The following is a 20,225-nucleotide window of genomic DNA, read 5'->3' as shown; positions in this document are numbered from 1 at the left end:
AGAAGCAAACTAAAGGCATTGTTTTTTTTTTGTTTTTTTTTAACCCACTGAACTTAGTGGAATTGGTGTATCTTATCCACAGCAGAAAATCCCCACCATAACCTGTCAGAATCGGCACTATTGGTACAGGTTTTGCAGGTAGAACTTGCTGCGGATTCACAGCAGACTTCACCCCTGCAGTTGAAACTGTGAAATCTGTGGATCTGCAGCAAAAACTGATCAAAATCTGCTACATGTGAACGCAACCTTCCTCCAAAAACTGAACAGAGAGACCGCCCTAACGGAGCGCTGACATGTATGAATTTGCCCATAGAAGAAAGTGGCTGCTACAACCCCCCCCCCCCCCCCCCCCCCCCAGGAACGCCACCATTTCTTTCCAGTACCCACACCTTTAAGAGCGATCAATCTGATCATTCCTATGTCAATGTTATGTAGCAGAAAAGTTTTCTCTTTTCTCATATTGATTGTAAGAATGTTTTCTCCTCTTCCTCAGCTCAGTCCACTGCTGCCTTTCAGTCCCGCTTTTCAGATATCTTCCCCACCAAGGTTTGTCTACAACTTAAGATTCGTGAGGTGAGACAGAAGATCATGCAGGCCGCTACGCCAACAGAACACCCTCCCTTTCCTGAGCATTCTTCCCCCAGCACCTCTGAGACTGGACCTTCTGAGATGCAGCCCCCATCCCAGGATCATGTACTTCGGCCCGCCGAGCCCCCTGAAGCCACTTGGGAGGGAGGACAAGAACCTCCTGATTCCTCAAGCAGCAGATGAGTGCTCAAGCCTGGGGGAGTCCTTGTGTATAGCCACTCTCTGAACTCTGAAGACTTGGGGAGGGAGTCTCCTAGGAGGGTTACCCAGGGCTGACGTGGGGGCTATCTGCTCCCTCCTATACAGACATAAGACTTTGCCCCCTCATGCACAGACAATCCACTCATTCCTTGGCAGAATGTGGGCTCCACAACCACGGTGACGTCCAGACTGGCACATCCATGGCACTTCTAGATCTTTTCTCAGTTGTCATCATATGGCATATGGCCTCGGACTGTAATTAGTGTGGGAGTGCGGACATAATCATGGCCCCTATAGCTGGGATGGGTTTTTGTAGCATAGGATACTCACAACTGAGAAGACGTTTGGTTCTGGAAGTGGAGGTTTAGTGAGTGATGTAGCAGAGTGCTGTGGCGTTGCCATTCGAGTGTATGCCAGGGCAGCACCAGTGTAGCAGAAGCAATGTTCAGGTCAGTCCAGTTGGACACCATGGTGGTTGGATTGGAGTTGCAAAAAGGAACTCTGGTCAAATGAGCAAAACTGTCCTACACTCATGGACACAAGTGCCGTGATTTGGGGAAGGTGGGAGGGGAAATCGTATTTTCTTATGACACTTTAGTTCAATGAGAAGCAGCTGCACTATGGGGAGCTGTATAAATATATTATATATAATTATATATACATAGACCTTTTTATGCAAGAGGAGTGATGTTAAGAATTCATTCTGATCAGATCATCTGGAAAGAATGTCAATCATCAGACACAACGTATATCCACACACTCCTATATACATATATATACACTATGTGTATGTCTGTATTATACACGTGTGTGAATATATCTGTGCGTGTTCTGAGGAGCGGGTGCGTGAGTGCTAGGTGGGTACAGACTGCACACAGGCCTCGGTTACTGTACATTGGGTCTCAATGTAGCTCTTCCCTGACATTTCATATTATGCTCCATTTTTTTCTGTAATCTCTCCCCTAATCTCGCTGTAGCTGGTGCAACCAGAAGGTATTGCAGCTGGAGGATACGTATATGAAAGGAAGCCTAATCAGGTTTTTATGGGAACCAGTTCCTATTTTTTTTTCCTCTAAACCATATATTTAGGCAACGTATCCGTGTGCAGTCTGTCCCATAGAACAGTATACAGAGGTGAACCCTGCTGTATGTAGTGATTTATTTTTTCCCCCTCTCCAGTCAGTATACAGATTTTGCTCTGCTGTATATAAAAGAGAGTATACGCCTCCGATATACCAGGATGCACGTGTATACTAAGAGGCTGTATACTCTCCTCGCACACTTCTGCTATATTCATAGAGGACTTATCTGTGCTGTTTTTATAGCAAGGGTTAACCAGCGACATGAGTCAGGTGTGCATGGTCTGCTATAATCGTAGGCACGACAAGGCGTACAGAAGGTCTGTGTCTATATAGCAGTGCAGCAAAGTCTTGGGAGTATCGTGATCAGGGATAATATATGTATATTTGATGTATACAGACGTACATTGTCATATGTACAGAGGGCGAATCGTTACTATGGTGACCGGATAACTGCGCTGTTCTATAGGGAGGCTCGCTGCTATATACATGCAGTGGGGGCAGTTTATTAAAACTGATGCACATTAAAAAAATGAGGAGGCTGCATTGTCCTGAGGATCCAGATTCAGTGTCAGAAAAGTCAAAGCTGATTGCTAGGAGTACCACCATGTTTTTCTTTTTTTAATTTGATTTCAGTTTAACTCAATGACCCCCAAATGATGTATGTTGTCAAGATACCAAGGCGTGGGATTGGCCCCTTCCAGTCATGTGCTGTATTCTGCATTGGGGGTGGGGGGGCTTGCCTGCTAATCGCATTGCTTTGAGTTTTGATGCTGTAGTCGTGTGGGTGACCCATCTGCCCCTGAAACAAACATGCTGCATTATATAGTACTACTAAGCTTTCCTATTCAAAAGGTGCTGCAGCACACAGATTCTGGCTAGGCCTGGCTGATTGTTCTTTTTGTGGCCCCTGTAACAGGGGCCCACAGTCCTGGTCTGCTTTTGGTGGCAGTGAGGGGGTTGTTTGAACAAAAAAAAAAACAAAAAACAGCGCATTCCATCATGACCTGTATTCTGGAGGCGGTCTAGAAGGGGTTAATTCTACCATGGTGTGGGCTGCATTGATGAACAATACTACTTCCCAACCTTCTTAGAAGAAGAGATGAACTACTTCACAATGGCCCAATCCTGTATAGCTAGCCGGGAAGAGCGAAGAGGGAAGTAGTCCTTGTGCCCGCTCCCCTGCCACCAGCGTAGCCACAGATCAGATTGTGGAGACGACATGCGCTTATTTTTTGTTTGTTCAGAGACAGTACTGAGACAGAACAGACATGTTGATCATGTGCAATATTTCTTACTGTAATAAAATAAAAAAAAGTAAAACCTCACGTGTGATGCCTCATTTTAGAGAAGATCTTACCTTTATTTTATCACTCTTGTTCACATCTTACCAGAGACTTGGTAAAAGTGGTTCTTTGGGAAATAAAGCAGCGACTAGATTGTAAGTGGAGCAGATGCCCATAGGAAGCAGAGAACATTGGTTGCCACCAAATTCTCTAGTTTTCGAACAAGTTTTCCCTTGTGTTGTATTTCCCTCAATGCATTTTAGTGAAGTTCTCCAACTTCTTCAAGGTGGTTATGATATGCCGAACCCTCAATGTAAGAGCTTTACTTCTATGTATAACACGCCTTGTGCTGCTCTGTGTTCCTTCTGTCTGGCTTTCTATTCTTCCCCAGCTTTCCTTCCTTCCGATTTGCACGATCCAGCGATTAGAGGTTTCAATGAATTTCTTTTTTTTTTTTTGGCCCCAGAAATCATGACACTCTTGTCCAAAGTCATGACTCTCGTAGTGAGAACTGCGAAATCGGGTACAACTTACGGAAAAGTTATTTCTTATTGAAGGGAGAAAAGCTAAGCCCTACCCCGTACGGCCCTTTAAGTTTATTTCCATCTCATAAAGTGGTGACCTATCGCTAGGTTATACCATCCCTTTATAACCTGTGGGTGTGGGACTTTCATCCTGAGAATGAAGGGCCTATACAGCGCCGTTTTTGGCACCTCTGCCACCACTTGTTAAGAGTTGGCTGTGCTATTGTGGCGGGAGAAACTTGTGACAAGGCTGCAGTGCTAAATAAGCGTTGTGGTCCCCTCTTCCTCAGGAGCAGTGGGACTTCCAGAGGACTGATCCCCGCTAATCAAAGTGACATATTCTGGCACTATACCCCCACTTAAAGGTGTGACTAGCCAGTTAAAGCCATCTCACCATGATACTATGGCCTTAGCCTATGCTCGCACTCGGACTCTGGTTAGTTCCATCACTTTTGATGGTAAGAATAGTACAACATGCAGGGCTATTCTTTCTGTCACAATGACAGAAATTGATCAAAGAAGGGAATTGGATTAACCCTTTCCAATCCACTGTCTGACGTCTAAAGACATGATTTAAGGCTGTACAGCTCCGATGTTGGAAGACAGCCGTCGGGGTTCTCTTACTGTATATTGCCAGCCTCTCTGCTGTCGGAGCCTATCCAACGTGTTGCCTCATGCAGTACGGGCTTTAGCCAGCATATAGCGCCTGGTATAATAGCAGAAAAAGAGTAAGCCCCCTAGGAAAACTAGGATACAAATTGGATTGGAAAGGGTTAATACCATTTTGGATTGGTCACATGATGTATGCAACAAAACATTTATGCCTTCCATTATAAATGGCAAAACAAGACAGCCTTAGGCCGAATTTAGATGACCGTATGCGAGTTGTGCCCAAGAATCCAGAGTGCAACTCTCATTGGGCACCACACAAACACATTCTGTGTTGTCCACTATTCCTGCAGATCGGACTTTGCATGTCCTTTGCTTGGACCATGATATGGACAAGAATTGAACATGCAGTGCTTTATTTCATATGACCGTCGGTTTGGGGGACTAAAAATACAATTCTCTGAATAAGGCCTTCCAGATACCCTTTTAGTGTTCATCTTCGGGATATTTCTGACCTGGAATCACCCATCGGAGCATTCCCTTCACGGTGGTGGTCCAACCAGCAACTGTGCAGCCAAAGGGCTTTTGTTCGATGCATCAGTGGGAAAGGTTGGGCACAACTAAATACAACACCACACGGCTTGATGTCACAACAGGTTTATTATGTGGTTTGGAAAAAAAATAAAATAAAAAAACTCCCTTTTACCTTTTGTGAACATACTTTTGGTGTATGGATCAGGGAATGAGACACCGTACATATGCACTGAAATATACAAAAAAAATACTGTCCAAAAGATATAAAACAGAAAAAAAATGCAATAACTGGGGGTAATCCGTTCCATCCTCGACACAGGCAGTATATGAATGGAGGAGGGGAGAATAATGCTCTGAAGGAAAGTCAGTTGGTTAATGCAGGATACAGTACAAGCTACCACTTTCCCTTTAACTATATCTTTGGGAAACAATATTCCTCAGGTTGGAGCCCTTTAGAGAACCTATACCCCCCCCCCCCCCCAATACCCAGAAGATCATCACATAGGGTATGTTTTAACTCTGTGGAAGTTACTTCTAACTGGCTGTTCCCTTGCCCTCCAGCAGCTGGAGTAGTGTTTTGTGCAGTATCTGGCACGCACGAGAGTATCCCAGCCGGCTCAAATGGAGGTAATCGTACATGTCCTGGTGGCTGATGGTGCCGTCTGATTGTACAAACCCTGGGTCCACATCTAAGAATATTGCATTGGGCATAGACGGCAACGCTTCTGCTAACAGCTCATTCACTCTCCTGTTCCTATTCCGCAGAGGGTTGGGGTTTTTCCCACGTGGCAACAAACCCTGTAAAACAGAATGAACAATTAAAGGTCGGCACACCGATATAAAAAGGAGGGGAAAGGTAGCCTACAGGCAGTGGAAATACATCTGCATCGCTAATAGGGGAAAGGGGGCCTTGTTATTTGTATAGCACTAACTTATTCTGCGGTGCTTTTGGGTAATACATTTATCCCTTCCTCCCCCCCCCCACCAAGCTGGGTACTCATTTTACCGACCTCGGAAGGATGGAAAACTGAGTCAACCTTGAGCCGGGTACCTGAAGCATGCGGGATGGAACCTGCAACCTTCAGGTCGTGAGCGAGAGCTGCCTTAACACTCTGCGCCACACAAGTGTAGTGGCTGGTGCTTGTAATTGCAGGCGCAGCTCCCATTGATTTCAGTGAGAGATGCGCTTGCAATCGTGAGTGCTGGCCACTACACAAGGGTAGCAGGGGCTTCCACTCAGACCCCAATGTATCCTGGTTCTGACAGCCGCTGCTGCCTGGAAAACACTTTAAAAAGCAGCTGCTGTCCACCCAAACATCAATAGGATAAGAGTGTCTGCAAGCAGTTCTTTTCTATAACTGCTGTATTTTCTGTAACGTCCATAGACAAGATGAGCGTTTCCCAATAGACTGTCCCTAGGCTATGTCTACTAAATGGCTGCATGGGCTCCTGTAGGTTAGTTGTGGAGACAAATCACAATAGGAAACGTGTTCACTCACCAGCACAATAACCTTGGCTTGTGGTTGCCTGTGCAGTATACACTGCACGTTGGCTTTAATTCCACCGGCAATCTGCTCAGCCGTGTGTCCCATGTTGTGTGTGCCCACCCAAAGCACAATGATCTATTGGGGAAGTAACAGGTTCTGTTAGCATAAGATTAACTGTACAATAAGACTATTCTTCCTGCAAATCCAAGCACTTCAATACCATATTATGACCTGATTCAAACCAGCAAGTCTCCTATCTGAGGCCAGGAGCAGATGCTGATCTCGGGAATATACAAGAAAATACTGCCTTGATCTAGAACTGTAAACAGCAGTACAAATGTTGCCAAGACTTTTTAAAGAAAGCCTGCGAGTCCCACTTCCCCACCCACTCCTAGAGAAAGCCTGCGCGTCTCGCTTCCACCACCCACTCCTAGAGAAAGCCTGCGGGTCCCGCTTCCCCGACCACTCCTAGAGAAAGCCTGCGGGTCCCGCTTCCCCGACCACTCCTAGAGAAAGCCTGCGGGTCCCGCTTCCCCGACCACTCCTAGAGAAAGCCTGCGGGTCCCGCTTTCCCGACCACTCCTAGAGAAAGCCTGCGGGTCCCGCTTTCCCGACCACTCCTAGAGAAAGCCTGCGGGTCCTGCTTCCCCGACCACTTCTAGAGAAAGCCTGCGGGTCCCGCTTCCCCGACCACTCCTAGAGAAAGCCTGCGGGTCCCGCTTCCCCGACCACTCCTAGAGAAAGCCTGCGGGTCCCGCTTCCCCGACCACTCCTAGAGAAAGCCTGCGGGTCCCGCTTCCCCGACCACTCCTAGAGAAAGCCTGCGGGTCCCGCTTCCCCGACCACTCCTAGAGAAAGCCTGCGGGTCCCGCTTCCCCGACCACTCCTAGAGAAAGCCTGCGGGTCCCGCTTCCCCGACCACTCCTAGAGAAAGCCTGCGGGTCCCGCTTCCTTCACCCCCTGTCAGTCCTGCTCTTGCTGATGTATAGTGATTGACAGCTTTAATTGAATGAGTTTGTATAGAGGGAGAACTGTCAACACATGATACATACATGTTGGTCATGGCTTTATATCTAATAAACCTGGAGATCTAATGTGAGTATTATATCACAGTATACTGTATCGTTATTACATTTTGAAGAGATTACAAGTAAGGCAGGAGAGTATCTACGATTTATTTGTTTTTATCTAATCAGGATGAGAATTCTCCATAGGAAGTCAAATCTCCAAACTCTTGACTATTGCCATCTCTGGCAGTCCCACTCAAGTGAATGGCAGAGGAGGAAGCGCATGCACACCTCTGCTCACACACACTTCAGGGCTCCTTTTCGGGTAAGAGATGTAGTATGTAATCCATTTAACTATGTTAAAGGGGTTGTCTGGTTCCTGAACAACATGCCCCCTTCGTGGCCCCTGTGCTAAAATAATAAGAGCATCAGTGCTTACCTGTTCCCTTCAGCCCCACTGTCGTACCGGAGTGTGTACTGACAGATGATGTCACTTGACTTTCAGTGAGATCATCTGCCACAACAAACGTCTGGACTTCAGAGGGGGACAGGTACGTACTGATCCTCTTTATTTTAGCACAGAGGACACTAAGGGACATTGTTGCCCAGTAACCATACCAACCCCTTTAAGATACCTCTTTTCTGTCAGAGTGAAAAGCTATGGTTCAATTCGACAACAAGAAGACATCTCGAACAGGTAATGAATTTGAAAAAATAGTATTAGGAATTTGCTGACTCTATTCTCTTCGAGACTTGCAAGATTCTCAATTACCACACGTGATGTGCTGAAGAAAGTGCCAAACTATAGCAATTGACAGATTAATGGGCATAAACAGTTAAAGGGCTTCTCTCCACCACCACCTTATACAGCACTTTTTATTTCTCCTAAGGGTGCCCACCCACTGGTGTTTTTTTTCACTGCGAAATTCGCAGGTTTTTTTTTCTGCAGGGGGTCTATGGGACTTGTAATGTAAAAATTGCGATCGCGCAAAATCGCGATTTTGCGCGATCGCGATTTTAGCTTTGCATGTCCCATAGCCCAAAGACCCCTGCAGAAAAAAAAAAAACGCTGCGAATTTCGCAGTAAAAAAACGCTAGTGGGTGGGCACCCTTATTCTGTTATTTACCTTTGGTTTGATGTGTTCCAGCTCCCCATTCTCCAGTCTCCATAGGACATGCTGGGTGGCTTCGCCCAATCCCCCAAAGTTCAGGGCATGTAATGGAGAGAAAAGGTCTCTCCAAATCTGAGGGGAAAGAAACCACCTGACAATTACACTGAACAGAGCGAAGAGCAGCTTAAAAAAATGTAAGTTAACCTCTTAAGTATCAGACCAAATAAAGAAAATTAAATATGGAAAAACTAAACTAAAAATCTCTCTCATCTTGTTCATTGGGGGACACAGCAAAGACGTTGGGTATAGCTTCTGCCACTAGGAGGCGGCACTAAGCATAAAAGTGTTAACGCCTCCCACTAGCTATACCCCCCTGCAAGCAAAATGCTAGCTCAGTTTGCATGCAAGCAGTAGGAGCAGCCAAGTAGTATACGACAATAATAGATAATAAATAACAATACTCCCGAACTGTAACTGAATCCAACACTGTGTGTGACTCCACGGCGGACACTCCAAACTAGAGGAGAATACACGGCGGGGGATAGCAGGGGGTAGGGGGAGAGAGAGTGAGAGAGAGCTTATCCGAGCATGCTTGCTCATCTCTAATGACTAGGCATCTAGCATGCTCAGAGACTGAGCATAAAGGGGGTCAGAGAAATGGTTCCATCCACCCACCGGGAGAAGGAGCTCCCGATGAGGCACCCGCTTTCCGAGTAACATGAGCCGTAACACGGCCTGAGAATATAACTTTACTGGCACTGTAACCCTGTACTGCCACAAAGCAGAGTCAGTGCAGGGAGTCCACATTGGAAAGCCAAGGATCCACCCGGAATTGCCAGTATTACGAGCAGCGAACCGACATGTCTGAAGAATGCTACCTGAGAGAGGTAGTCTTGCGTAGTCAGATCGACGCCACTTGTCACCGGAGCGTTCGTTGGGACGAGGCACTACAGAGAAACGTGCCCACCGAATACTTCACTGAAGTGGATCCCGATACCAACGGCAGCGAAAGAATATACAACAGGTCAATAACGACAGTCCCCTGATGACAACCTTCGGTACAAAATAGGCATCCAAAACTGAGCTGGAGAGCCATCAGTGCCAAAACTTGGGCCTTCCAACAGTCGACTTAGTTGTACGTCAGCTTCCATATACCTCCAGGGTGTCAATATCACCTTCACAGTCCCGCCGTGAGGAAGGAAGCGGGTCGATTCCAGACACCAATGAAGAAACAACTCGTTGCAATCCACAACCGCTTCTTGATGGAGTCCTGTGTTGACCAAGGCTGGAAAGCTTGCGGCAGGAAATTCCTGGTTCGATTATCTTGAAGAAGTCGTATACACAGCTGACTGCCCCCAGAATTTGGGGGATCTGGAACTCTAGGACTAATGTCTGGACCCATAGCTGAAGCGCAGCATGACCTTGATGCTGTGTATCCCGCCAACCCCCGTCCGTGATGTCGGCTGTCTGATTAGCTGTAGAGTGAAAAGGACCTGCCTGAAGAGATCCTTCAGCCCCGTGATCCTGAGACAATGCCCACAGCATCCAATTTCTGCATGCCACCATGGGCTTCTTAAGACGTCTATCCTTTGGAATGGCGACTGACTGGGTAATCAACTAGGGCTGGCCCTGTACTGGAATTCATTGCAAAAGCATAAATCCACTAGGCATGAAAAGGTTGGCCGCACAACAAGGCAGCAAGGGTACACCGGTATGGGACTCTCGCTGATCCCTTTGAGGGAACATCAGCAGTAAAGAGGGACGAACTCTACGAACTGCAAACAGTACAAAGTATAGACTGTTTCAGGGACTCCTGCAAGAAATAATGCAGAGAGAACAATGCAGGAGGATCGGAGCGTGCTTCTGGATCCAAGATATTCTCTGCTGGATGTAATCTCGTACTGTAGTGAGAGCGCACTTGCTACGCGGCTCTGGCCGCCCCTGTCCGTGTGTCATCTTAGTCTCGGACACCACAATACAGCTGGCTGCAGGGAACTGCAGGAGAGGCGACAGGGAAGCTACTGATAGGCAAGGCTCAATCCGGTCCGGAGCAAACATGAGAAGCAGTGAGTCCGGAACATCCCTGTGCGAGTACTCTTTCTGGTATGGAAGGTGCTACAGGTCCCAGCAACCCCAGATTCACTGAAGTGGATTTGGATGGGGGGGGGCTATGGCGGTCATAAACGCAAGCTGTACAGTAGCGAACTATGGCAATTACATCGAGAACACGCCTGGCGGCCCTGCACTACAAGCCGACCAGCGCAAAAAAAAAAAACAACACACGGGTTATACACCGGCCTATCCTGCCTCGGGGTGATGTACACAGGACATGTGCCCCAGACGGCGCTGCAGAGGATGATGCCAACTATGCAGCGTCTAAACTCAGCGGGTGCGCAGTGGTTATGAGCCATAGCCGTGTACCAGCAATCAAATGCACGCACAGCTGCAAAATGATACCTATGCAGCAAAAGTATAATCTCGCAGCGACACAAGGCCATGTGGCGACAAATTGAAATGGCCGTGCCAAGACAAGTCACCTGGGAGACGTAGGCGCGCGGCGCCAAATTAGAACGGCCATGCGGCGGCCAAACCACTCGCAGCTATAAAAAACACAAGCAGCCAACAACAGCGCACAACCGACGGAAGAAGAGGGTGCATGACGCCACAAGACCACGCAGTGGCAAAATCAAATGTCCGCGCGACACGTGGTTTGGCGCCAAGCTACAATGCTGCGGTTGCACTGAATGAGGGTAGCGTGGCAGGACCATCCTCCCTTCACGGCTGCCATATCGCCTGAGCCGCATGGCAGCTAAATCCGGCTAACCTCAGCCACGGGCGGCTTACAAACCGCGGGCAGCACAACCATAAGCCACGGGCGGCGCTACAAGCGCAACTGCACGGACACACGGCGGACTAACAAGACAAAACCACATACTTACCTCTTGACTGAGGTAGGGTGGCTTCCCGGCTCCAGCAGAGCTTCTCCCCACCATTGCCTGCCTTTAGGAAGGGAAGGGATGCCAGACTGTAAGAAAGGGGGATCCATGGCTGGCGGGTCACATCCAGGTTAGCGTCTGAATGTGCCTCCTTGTCTTCTGAGGTATTGGGAAGACAACAGAAGGTTAGCTTCTTTCTATTCGCCCTTCTTGGGGGGTTAACAGGGAGAGTCCTGCCTCCCAGTTAATCCCTGGTCTTCCACAAAAAGTTAAAGTGAAAATTAAAAGATGAAAACAATAGGTCTCTGTAGGAGAGACAGTCTGCCTCCTACGACACTAAGCTAAAAACTGAGCTAGCATGTTGCTTGCAGGGGAGTATAGCTAGTGGGAGGAGCTAACACTTTTATGCTTAGTGTCGCCTCCTAGTGGCAGAAGCTATACCCCAAGGTCTTTGCTGTGTCCTCCAATTATACGGATGAGAAAATATGAATTATGGATTTACTTTAATGGAAGTGCTAATCCTGTATAGGAGGCAATCATTAGGTTTATTAAAATGGCCGCTAGCACATTAGTATATAGAAAACCCACCCAAAACACACAGCAGGATGGGTTACACGGGTTGATAGCTTGAGCCCCATGTAAGCCATCTTTCATATTTATAAGGCATGTACAAGATATCACATCTAAGCTGACTCAGTGTCGGAGTCTTTGTTAGGAGCCTTTGAAACCCCATCATGGTCAATGGGGTCAGCCAGGCACAGTTCCTATCCACTTCCATCAATGTACAACAGGAAGGATGCGTGCAGAGGTGAACAAAGCCTAAGTTTTAAAGAGAAGAGATGAGACTCGGGCTGATGTGGGGGAATGTACACTATGCTACCTACCAAAAGTACTGGACACCTGAGCAAGAATCAAAAGTAGTATTACTTAGTGGGGCTCCTTTGGCCTTAATGACATTGGATCCATTACATATTTTCTACTAACCTAATGCTAGAAGCGTTGGCCCTTTAAAAAACAATGTAGGAAAATTTGTCAAGGGTGATGAGGAGAAAGCAAATCTATGAAAATATTTTATTTGCCTCTGTGAATGCACTGGAGAAAACACAATCAGGTGAAATGAAGAGTTATAAAGTAAACTCAATTAAATGTCACAAGTTTAACCTAGGGAGAAGTGCAGAGTCACCTTAAAAGATTAAAATGGACAAATCGCCGGGTCCTGATGGCATACAACCCCGGGTTCTATGGGAATTAATTAATGTGATAGACTGTTTTTTGTTATATTTAAGGATTCTATAGTGACAGGGTCTGTTCCACTGGACTGCCGCATAGCAAATGTGGTGCCAATATTCAAGAAGAGGTCGAAAAGTCAACACGGAAACTACAAGCCAGTAAGTTTTTAACTTCTATTGTGGGTAAAATGTTTGAAGGGTTTGTAAGAGATCCTATCCTGGAGTATCTCAAGGAAAATAGCTGTATAACTTCATATCAGCATGGGTTTATGAGAGATCACTCCTGTCAAACCAATCTGATTACCTTCTACGAGGAGGTAAGTTCTAGACTGGACAGGCGAGAGTCATGGGATCTTTTATATCTGGACTTTTCCAAAGCGTCTGATACTGCGCCGCATAAAACGTTGGTATATAAAATGAGAATTCTTGCTGTGTACTGCATATTATGCGTGCAATACACAGGCCACATAGGCCCATGTGAGCCCTTATACCGTATTTTTCGCTTTATAAGACGCACTTTTTCTCCCTCCAAAGCGGGGGGGAAAGTTGCTGCGTCTTATAAAGCGAATGTGCCCAAAAATTTGTTCCGGTTGCCATTTTTAGTGCAATTGTGAATTTAACGTGCGAACGCGATTTAGTTCGCGCGATTGCGTGTTAAACTCGCGATCGCTCAAACAAATGTGCGACCAGTCTCCTCCCCACTGCCACCCATACATACCTGTGATTAGTCATGAGCGCCGGCGGGTACTACTGCTGCTCCCCGCCTCCACCAAACGGCTTCCTTCCTTCCTCCTGCTACACACACGCGCCGCTGTGATATGGAGCGCCGTTTTTTTGGACCTCTGCTGCTCCCTCTGCTCCGTCGCCCGACACTAACCCTGCGCTGTCCCCGGGTGAGTTCAAATTTTTTTCCCCTATTTTCCCGCTCTAAAACGGGGGTGCGTCCTATAGACCGGTGCGTCTTATAAAGCGAAAAATACGGTACTTTATTTTTTTATTCTTAAGATTTTTCTTAATGGGAAAAGAGGGTTTTCTGAATTTTTTTATATTTGAAAACATTTTAGGAAACTCATTTTTACAGTTTTTGATTATTCCCCATATTAGACCTGGGCTTGCAATAGTTTGATCATTTGTACTATATGCTGCAATACCTCAGTGGATAGGAGATCACTTTAGATTTCAGTACAACCCCTTTAACTTTGATCCTGGCAGTTGCGGCAAGTAGGCCTGAGGAGTCAAAAAGCCAAACCCCCGTCTCGGACTCCTCCATTTTTCTAGGATCCGACACCCAACTCCAACTCCAAATATAACTCATGTTAAAGGATACATTTACTGTATTAAAATGGTAACATCCGGCTTCTCATCACCATTCTGATAAAAGATCCAAGCTGCATCCTACATTCCACATTCTAGTTATCAATGTTTAAATAAATAGGGCCTTAGAATAATAGAACATAATACTCTGTTTCTCCATAAATAAGACAGGGTATTATATTAATTTTTGCTTCAAAGGATTTAACTTTTTTATATGTATAGCTGTCTGGACACTATTTAAATTGACTTTTTTTATTAGCTGTCACTAGGACCTATTTTTGGAGTTGAGCTTATATTTCAAGCATCTTCAAAAATCCCGAAAATCATGCTGCAGCCTCAAAAATTCTGCTAGGGCTTATTTTCGGGGAAACGGGGCACCTATGAAACTAATTCTGCATTTCACCATATATATATAAATAGTTCATTTGCTATGAAGGAACTGACATCTATCCCCGGCATATATTTTTCTCATGGCTTGTGCTTTGGTACTTGAACATGTGATTGTTCACGCCATACAATTCTATTCTGTATTGACATTGATTAGTAAATAATCCCATAAGTCATCAGACAGTGCAGATCATCACTTCTGATATAATGCCCTTGAATCGTCCTCTTCCAGTCCAGCTGCAGCTTCACTCCTGCACAGCAGGCTTCCTAGTACTGCCAAGAACTGATGGGCAAAGGTTACTAATTTTACCCCAGGCATAAACTCTTACACCCCACAAAACTAACTGTGCATCCAGCAAGATCATAAACATTCCGTGCGCCAATCACAGGTTTCCTACCTCCAGTTGGTGCAGCAGTAGCACGTTGGAGTCTCCGATAAAGACGACCTCCGGCTCCTTATCTTTGCTGCTGGCCACAAAGTGATTGTGCTAAAATACATACAACGACTCTATTATAACCGTACCAATCAATAACCATTTTGCAGCGGCCTGTTGTTCCCCTTTCCTTGCCTGCAGGATCTCTGTAAATGTTCAGAGACATCCTCCCAAAAATCCATCCCGAGTAATCCAGTAAATACAAGGTAGAGAGGAGGGGGAAGCCGCCCACTCAGCAAGCATGGAGAGAAAATGTGCATTTATACAGAGACCAGCAGAGGAAAGGAAAAAAGACCCAAAATCTACAGGTTACACGGAACACTTCTGGCAGCACTGTATCTGATGCGCGGCTCTGGTTTACTCAGGATCATCAGAAGAACTAGAAAGCAGCTTCTAAAAAGTGTCAAAAATGGATCTTTTAACTCCATTAAAAAGGATCCTTTTTAGACACCGCACTCTGGACTCTGCCTTCTACTTTTGCTGATGATCTATATGGATGGGTTATGAGTAGAGTTGAGCGAACGTACTCTGTCGAGCTTGATGCTCGTTCGAATATTAGTGTTACTCGAACGAGCATCACGCTGTGTTCGACCCCGCCCCAGTTTTTGGCTCCTCCTCACCGCGATGCAGCGCACCAATGGGAGAGAGAGAGGGAGGGAGGGGGATGTGGAGGGAGAGGGAGAGAGAAAAACTCAGAACCTGGTGTCCCACATACAAAAATGCTCGAGTCCCCCATTGTAGCCAATGGGGTTCGTTACTCAAGAAGAGCTCTCGAATTTTACGAAAAGCTCGACTCCATTAACGCGGACCCAAGCATTTTGGGTGCTCGCTCATCTCTAGTTATGAGGATTATTCCCACATAGGTGGTGTGCATGCCATGCTCTTCATACATTTGGAGATCTTCCTTATGAGGGGTTGTGACTTTTGTAATGCTAGATACGCTTTAACATCAAGCAATAATTTAACTCTTTGCAATCCAATTTTGTATTCGGAGTTTCCTAAAAGGCTTTCTCTTTTTGCTGTTATACAACGGTGCCATCTGCTGGCTAAAGCCAGTGTGTGCGCCAGAGCGGCTCCGACAGCGGAGTGACTGACAATAGACGGTAAGAATACCCTGTTGGACGTCTTCTGACATTGGAGCTGTATAAGCTTTAATCAGAATGTAGGACGACGTCAGACAGTGGATTGGAAAGGGTTAATTTAGAACCTAATAATAAGTGAAGAGTTACCAGGTTCTACACTCTGAAATAACATTTTATTACAATCTTTCTTTCGTAGGAGTCGCTACTTTCCTTCCTCCTAGTATTGAACGTTAAGATCATGATGCACTGCAGTAAAGGTACTGCATCCATACACATCTAAACTCTCTCTATCACTTCTGATTGGGAGAAAGAAAATGACAACTGCATGCCCCCAAATCTACACGGATCTTTTTCCAGTTTGTGAAGTTTTGTACTGTGTTGGTCATATTTTCATTATTGAATTAGCAGCAAATCTGTCACATCTGAGCATGGCCCAGAGGCTTACCAAAGGGAGCAATCTTTTTTTTGGTGGTGGTGGTTATGGGCATACTTGACATATTGCACTTTTTTTTTGCTTTTTGTCACAAACTCCACACCAGTAGTATCCAAGTGTTTGCTTTCTGGCTGTTGCAAAATGCAATTTTCAGCATGGGATAATCTTGGTGTTTTCCAACATTTGATGAGCATCAATGTGGAGAGTCACAGCTCCGCAGAGTTGGGTGTAGCAGTGAACTGCGGTCGCAAACTCACCATAGACATCCAGCATCCATCCCCATACACATCAGGCACAGGCGTAGGGACTGCAGCAGGGTTCTGGTCACCGTCATTCATCGTGTCCTGGAGATGAGAAAGAGCGACATTGTAGGGACACATAGTAATGGCATGCAAAAGAATGATTGTATGTACCCTTAATCTATGCTGGGGGTAAGGTACACAGAGTATATTAGTGCATCCGTTTAGGAAACAAACTTCTACTCCAATAACGCCGATGTGAAAAGCACTTACCCCCAAACCTAATAACTGCATGAACCTTTTTACCATTAGAAACATCCTATAATTCAAAATCAGGCTTTCCCCCTTTATTCTATGGGTACCCATACATATTATCTAAAGTCTATGAGACAGTAGGCACTCCCTAACACATGGCAGAGAAAAAAAGGATCAGGCATATTGCTTTTTAACATGCCCCATCCTGTGTTCCTATGAGAAATAAGTCACTGGTTCAGTGAATGTGAACGATTTAGCAAATGAGTAATTTATCTGCCTGTATTAACCCTTTCCAATCCAATTTGTATCCTGGTTTTCCTATGCGGCTTACTCTTTCTGTTGTTATACAATGGCGCTATATGTTGGCTAAAGCCAGTACTGCATGAGGTGACACGTTGGATGGGCTGAAACAGCAGAGAGGCTGGCAATATACAGTAAGAGAACCCCAACGGGCACCTTGCAACATCGGAGCTGTACAGCCTTAAATCATAATGTCTTTAGACGTCAGACAGTGGATTGGAAAGGGTTAAAAAAAACTGCACAAGCGAACTCTGACATCATTCGCTAACACAAACGATAAATCGCTCCATCTAACGTTACCATTAGGCGGAATAACTGATGGGCAAGAGCCATTCTAGATGCACGGGGAGCCTAAGATTGCCCGCAATTGCTGCTTACACCTTTCCAATCATCACTTTCTTTAGACGCGTTGCTGGACATGAGGGAAGAAAGGAATGCCAATGGAAGGAATGGCGCTTTTAAAGGAGCTGTGACGTTACCAAGTAAGGAGCCTTTAACATGGGCAGATGATCAAGAACCAATGTCTGAACGTCAAATGAGACTTCACTCGATCATCATGGGATACCACTAACTAGCTCCCACTGCTTCATCCCCGTTCTCCACCACCGGAAGTCAGGTGATCACTGCGGTCAATAAGAGGCTGCGGCGTCACCTTCCAAACTCCTGCCATCAGCTCTCACATTCTGGGCACCATGATGCCAGGAGTTTGCTGCGGCCTGTGATTGGCCACAGCGGTCACCTGACTTCTGGCAGCAGAGGGCAGCGACGAAGCAACAGGAGCTGGTTAGCGGTGTACTTGACTGTGCACCGCCTATTTGCTAGAAAGACTCCTGACATCCTCCTCTGACCCCTTATTGATGATGAGTTGTTAACATCCACAGGATCCCCTTTCACTGGATGTGTTGTCATCAATCACACCATTCTCGATAAACTCTCCACATCGTTGATAAAGAATACCCCATGAGGTTGACAGTGAAGTCCCGGCCCCAGCACTGATGGCCCGTCCTCATTTGAAGTTGCTCAATTTTCACATTCTGATGTGGATTCAAACCAATACTGATCCACTGAAAACTCGCCCTCTTGTTTAAATCATGAACCCCGGGGTCACATGTCTAATTTCGATATAGGGAAGCCCCAATCATTAAAGGCCTTGCTAGGACATTGAGTGTTTTTTCTATTGAGAACCTATCAAAATAGGCCATTAATAGATGATTGGTGGGGGTCCGCCACTCAGGATCCTTGCCGATCAGCTGATTTCCTGGTGTCGCCATCACTGAAACATATAGCGCTGACAATATTGCACCTGGTGCGGTACGGCACCCTCTAAATTCAATGGGAGCCGTTCCGGCAATACCAACCCGGACCACTGCACTACGGACAGCACAGTCCGCTTTTGGTGCTGACAGCAGCACTGGGAGTCAGCCGATTGGTGGGGAGTCTGAATGGCAGTACGCTACTGATCATCTATGGATGACCCATCCTGAGGATAGGTCATCAGTAGAAAACCACCTAAAGTCCTGGACAACCCCTCTAAGGGTAGGTGTCTCTAATAAGGTAGTTATTCAGTGTAGGTCTACGTGCAAATATGCCATGTTCCTTGAGAAGTGTATGTATCCCACCCCTGGGACCACTGCAGGAAAATGTGGTAGTAATAAAGGACCGAGCATATACTACACAGATGGGTTGGCAGTTGGCTCATGGGGGGAAGGGGGGGAGGGGGTCACGTAATCCTTTAATTTAGGTGATACTCAAAAGTATCAATGCCTCATCAACCATGTATACCCAGTTGCCTGTACGCCGCATCGGAGAGGAACACAGCATGCAGCAACCAAGTGTTGTTCCAGAGCCCTTCTCAGAGAGAAGCCAACACACCGGAGTTTTCCAACAAAATTGCACGTAAATCCGCATCTTTCTGCACATTTTGGTGCATTATTGCAGCGTTTCTCGTAGTTTTTCACGTTTTTGTATTGCATATTTTCCGTTTTTTATGCGCATATTGTACATGATAAGCCGACCCACATAAATCGGCGCCCTGTTGTACGGCGCCATCCTCAGCTTTGTGTTGGCAGAGGGTCTCCTGGAATCGCTGGTTCTGGTAGTGCAGGGCTAAAATGGCGCGGCTTCCTTTCCATCTCTTACATCTTTAATTTCATTGGCTAAATCTTTATTTCACTGCGCCTTAACGCATCGCAGATTTTTACGCAAAACCGCACCACAATCCATCCGCGAATTCCTGCAGGAAAACCACATTTTCCACGCCAGAAAAAAAAATCAGCGTTCGCACCCCGTGTAAATATACTGTATTACTTTCCAGGGGCGGCTCCTTCAAGGAGGTCCGTAAGACACAAGAGGTCAACAGGAAAGAGAGGAAACTGGTGCAAAGGAAAAGCGGAGTTGTAGCCCATAGCAACCAACCAGAAAAATGAAGTCAGCAATCTGATTGGTTGCTATAGGCAACTGCACCACTTTTCCTTTGCATGCACATCCTTCCATCCATCAGCTCCCATCCCCTCTGCAGCCAGCCCGCACACACTGCCCGCACTGCACCGCACCTCACCTGCTTTCCCTTCTTCTCTGTCTCCAGCAGGAATCCTCCCTCCTGGGCCGCACCAACCCACAATAATGCAGGGGAATTCCTGCGGACAAATCGCTCTCCCTAGGAAAACCAAGACTGTAACTAATAATTCGCCCCCTCTGTAATGCATTGAATGGATGCGTCCAGGAAGTTGCTGTATAAATGCGGAAATGCAGACTCTCTACTCCCCCCATAATTGTAATGGAATAGCCTAGTTTTCAGAGTCGGGTTGAACCATGTTTCTTTTTAGAGGGGTACTACTTTCCCCCCCTCTCTGAAAATAAGATGTGAGCGATTCCCAACCGGGATAGCGGTGCGAGCTGGGAGATACCAAGTGGTACTAGCAGGGTGGGAGACGGTTGGTCCCTTTCAGTTGTGGCGTAGAGTGAGATAGAGCCGGGCTTCATGCTGCCATCCTGCGGCCGCCATATTGGTTCTGGAGACCGTTACCCGGCTAGATATCTAGGTAGAATGGTGTGTGAGACTAGTAGTAGTTATGCAGCAGCTTCTGTCCTGCTGCAAAGGATTATTATAAAGCAGTGATGTAATATGTTTCCAGGGTGCGGATATCTTGGTTGCACATATTAGTTTTGCGCTACAGACGGCTGATGCGT

General features: G+C 46.3%; 2 protein-coding genes across 8 annotated transcripts in view; one reads left to right on the top strand and one right to left on the bottom strand.

Annotated features, from left to right (window-relative positions):
* Positions 1-3,196, top strand: part of CIC (capicua transcriptional repressor) — a 107,395-nt gene extending 104,199 nt beyond the window's left edge. For all 6 annotated transcript variants that reach the window (XM_066607131.1, XM_066607136.1, XM_066607134.1 and 3 more), the window contains exon 22: positions 494-3,196. In XM_066607131.1, the coding sequence (XP_066463228.1) occupies positions 494-771 (278 nt within the window). In that variant the 3' untranslated portion in view covers positions 772-3,196. The remainder of the gene's footprint in view (positions 1-493) is intronic.
* Positions 3,197-4,928: 1,732 nt separating this feature from the next.
* On the bottom strand, positions 4,929-19,749 carry PAFAH1B3 (platelet activating factor acetylhydrolase 1b catalytic subunit 3). Of its 2 annotated transcripts, XM_066607129.1 has the most exons (6): positions 19,594-19,749; positions 16,500-16,586; positions 14,692-14,781; positions 8,443-8,559; positions 6,321-6,443; positions 4,929-5,619 (listed from the first exon to the last, which is right to left on the bottom strand). In XM_066607129.1, exons 2-6 carry the CDS (start codon positions 16,578-16,580, stop codon positions 5,356-5,358), a joined length of 675 nt encoding a protein of 224 aa, XP_066463226.1. In that variant the 5' UTR covers positions 16,581-16,586; positions 19,594-19,749; the 3' UTR covers positions 4,929-5,355. The 2 variants fall into 2 exon arrangements, with proteins under 2 accessions (XP_066463226.1, XP_066463227.1); XM_066607130.1 differs by lacking the exon at positions 14,692-14,781.
* Between the last annotated feature and the right edge of the window lie 476 nt (positions 19,750-20,225).

The sequence above is a fragment of the Eleutherodactylus coqui genome, chromosome 6, assembly GCF_035609145.1.
Source record: "Eleutherodactylus coqui strain aEleCoq1 chromosome 6, aEleCoq1.hap1, whole genome shotgun sequence".
NCBI lineage: Eukaryota > Metazoa > Chordata > Amphibia > Anura > Eleutherodactylidae > Eleutherodactylus > Eleutherodactylus coqui.
This window is presented reverse-complemented; position numbering and strand designations above follow the sequence as displayed.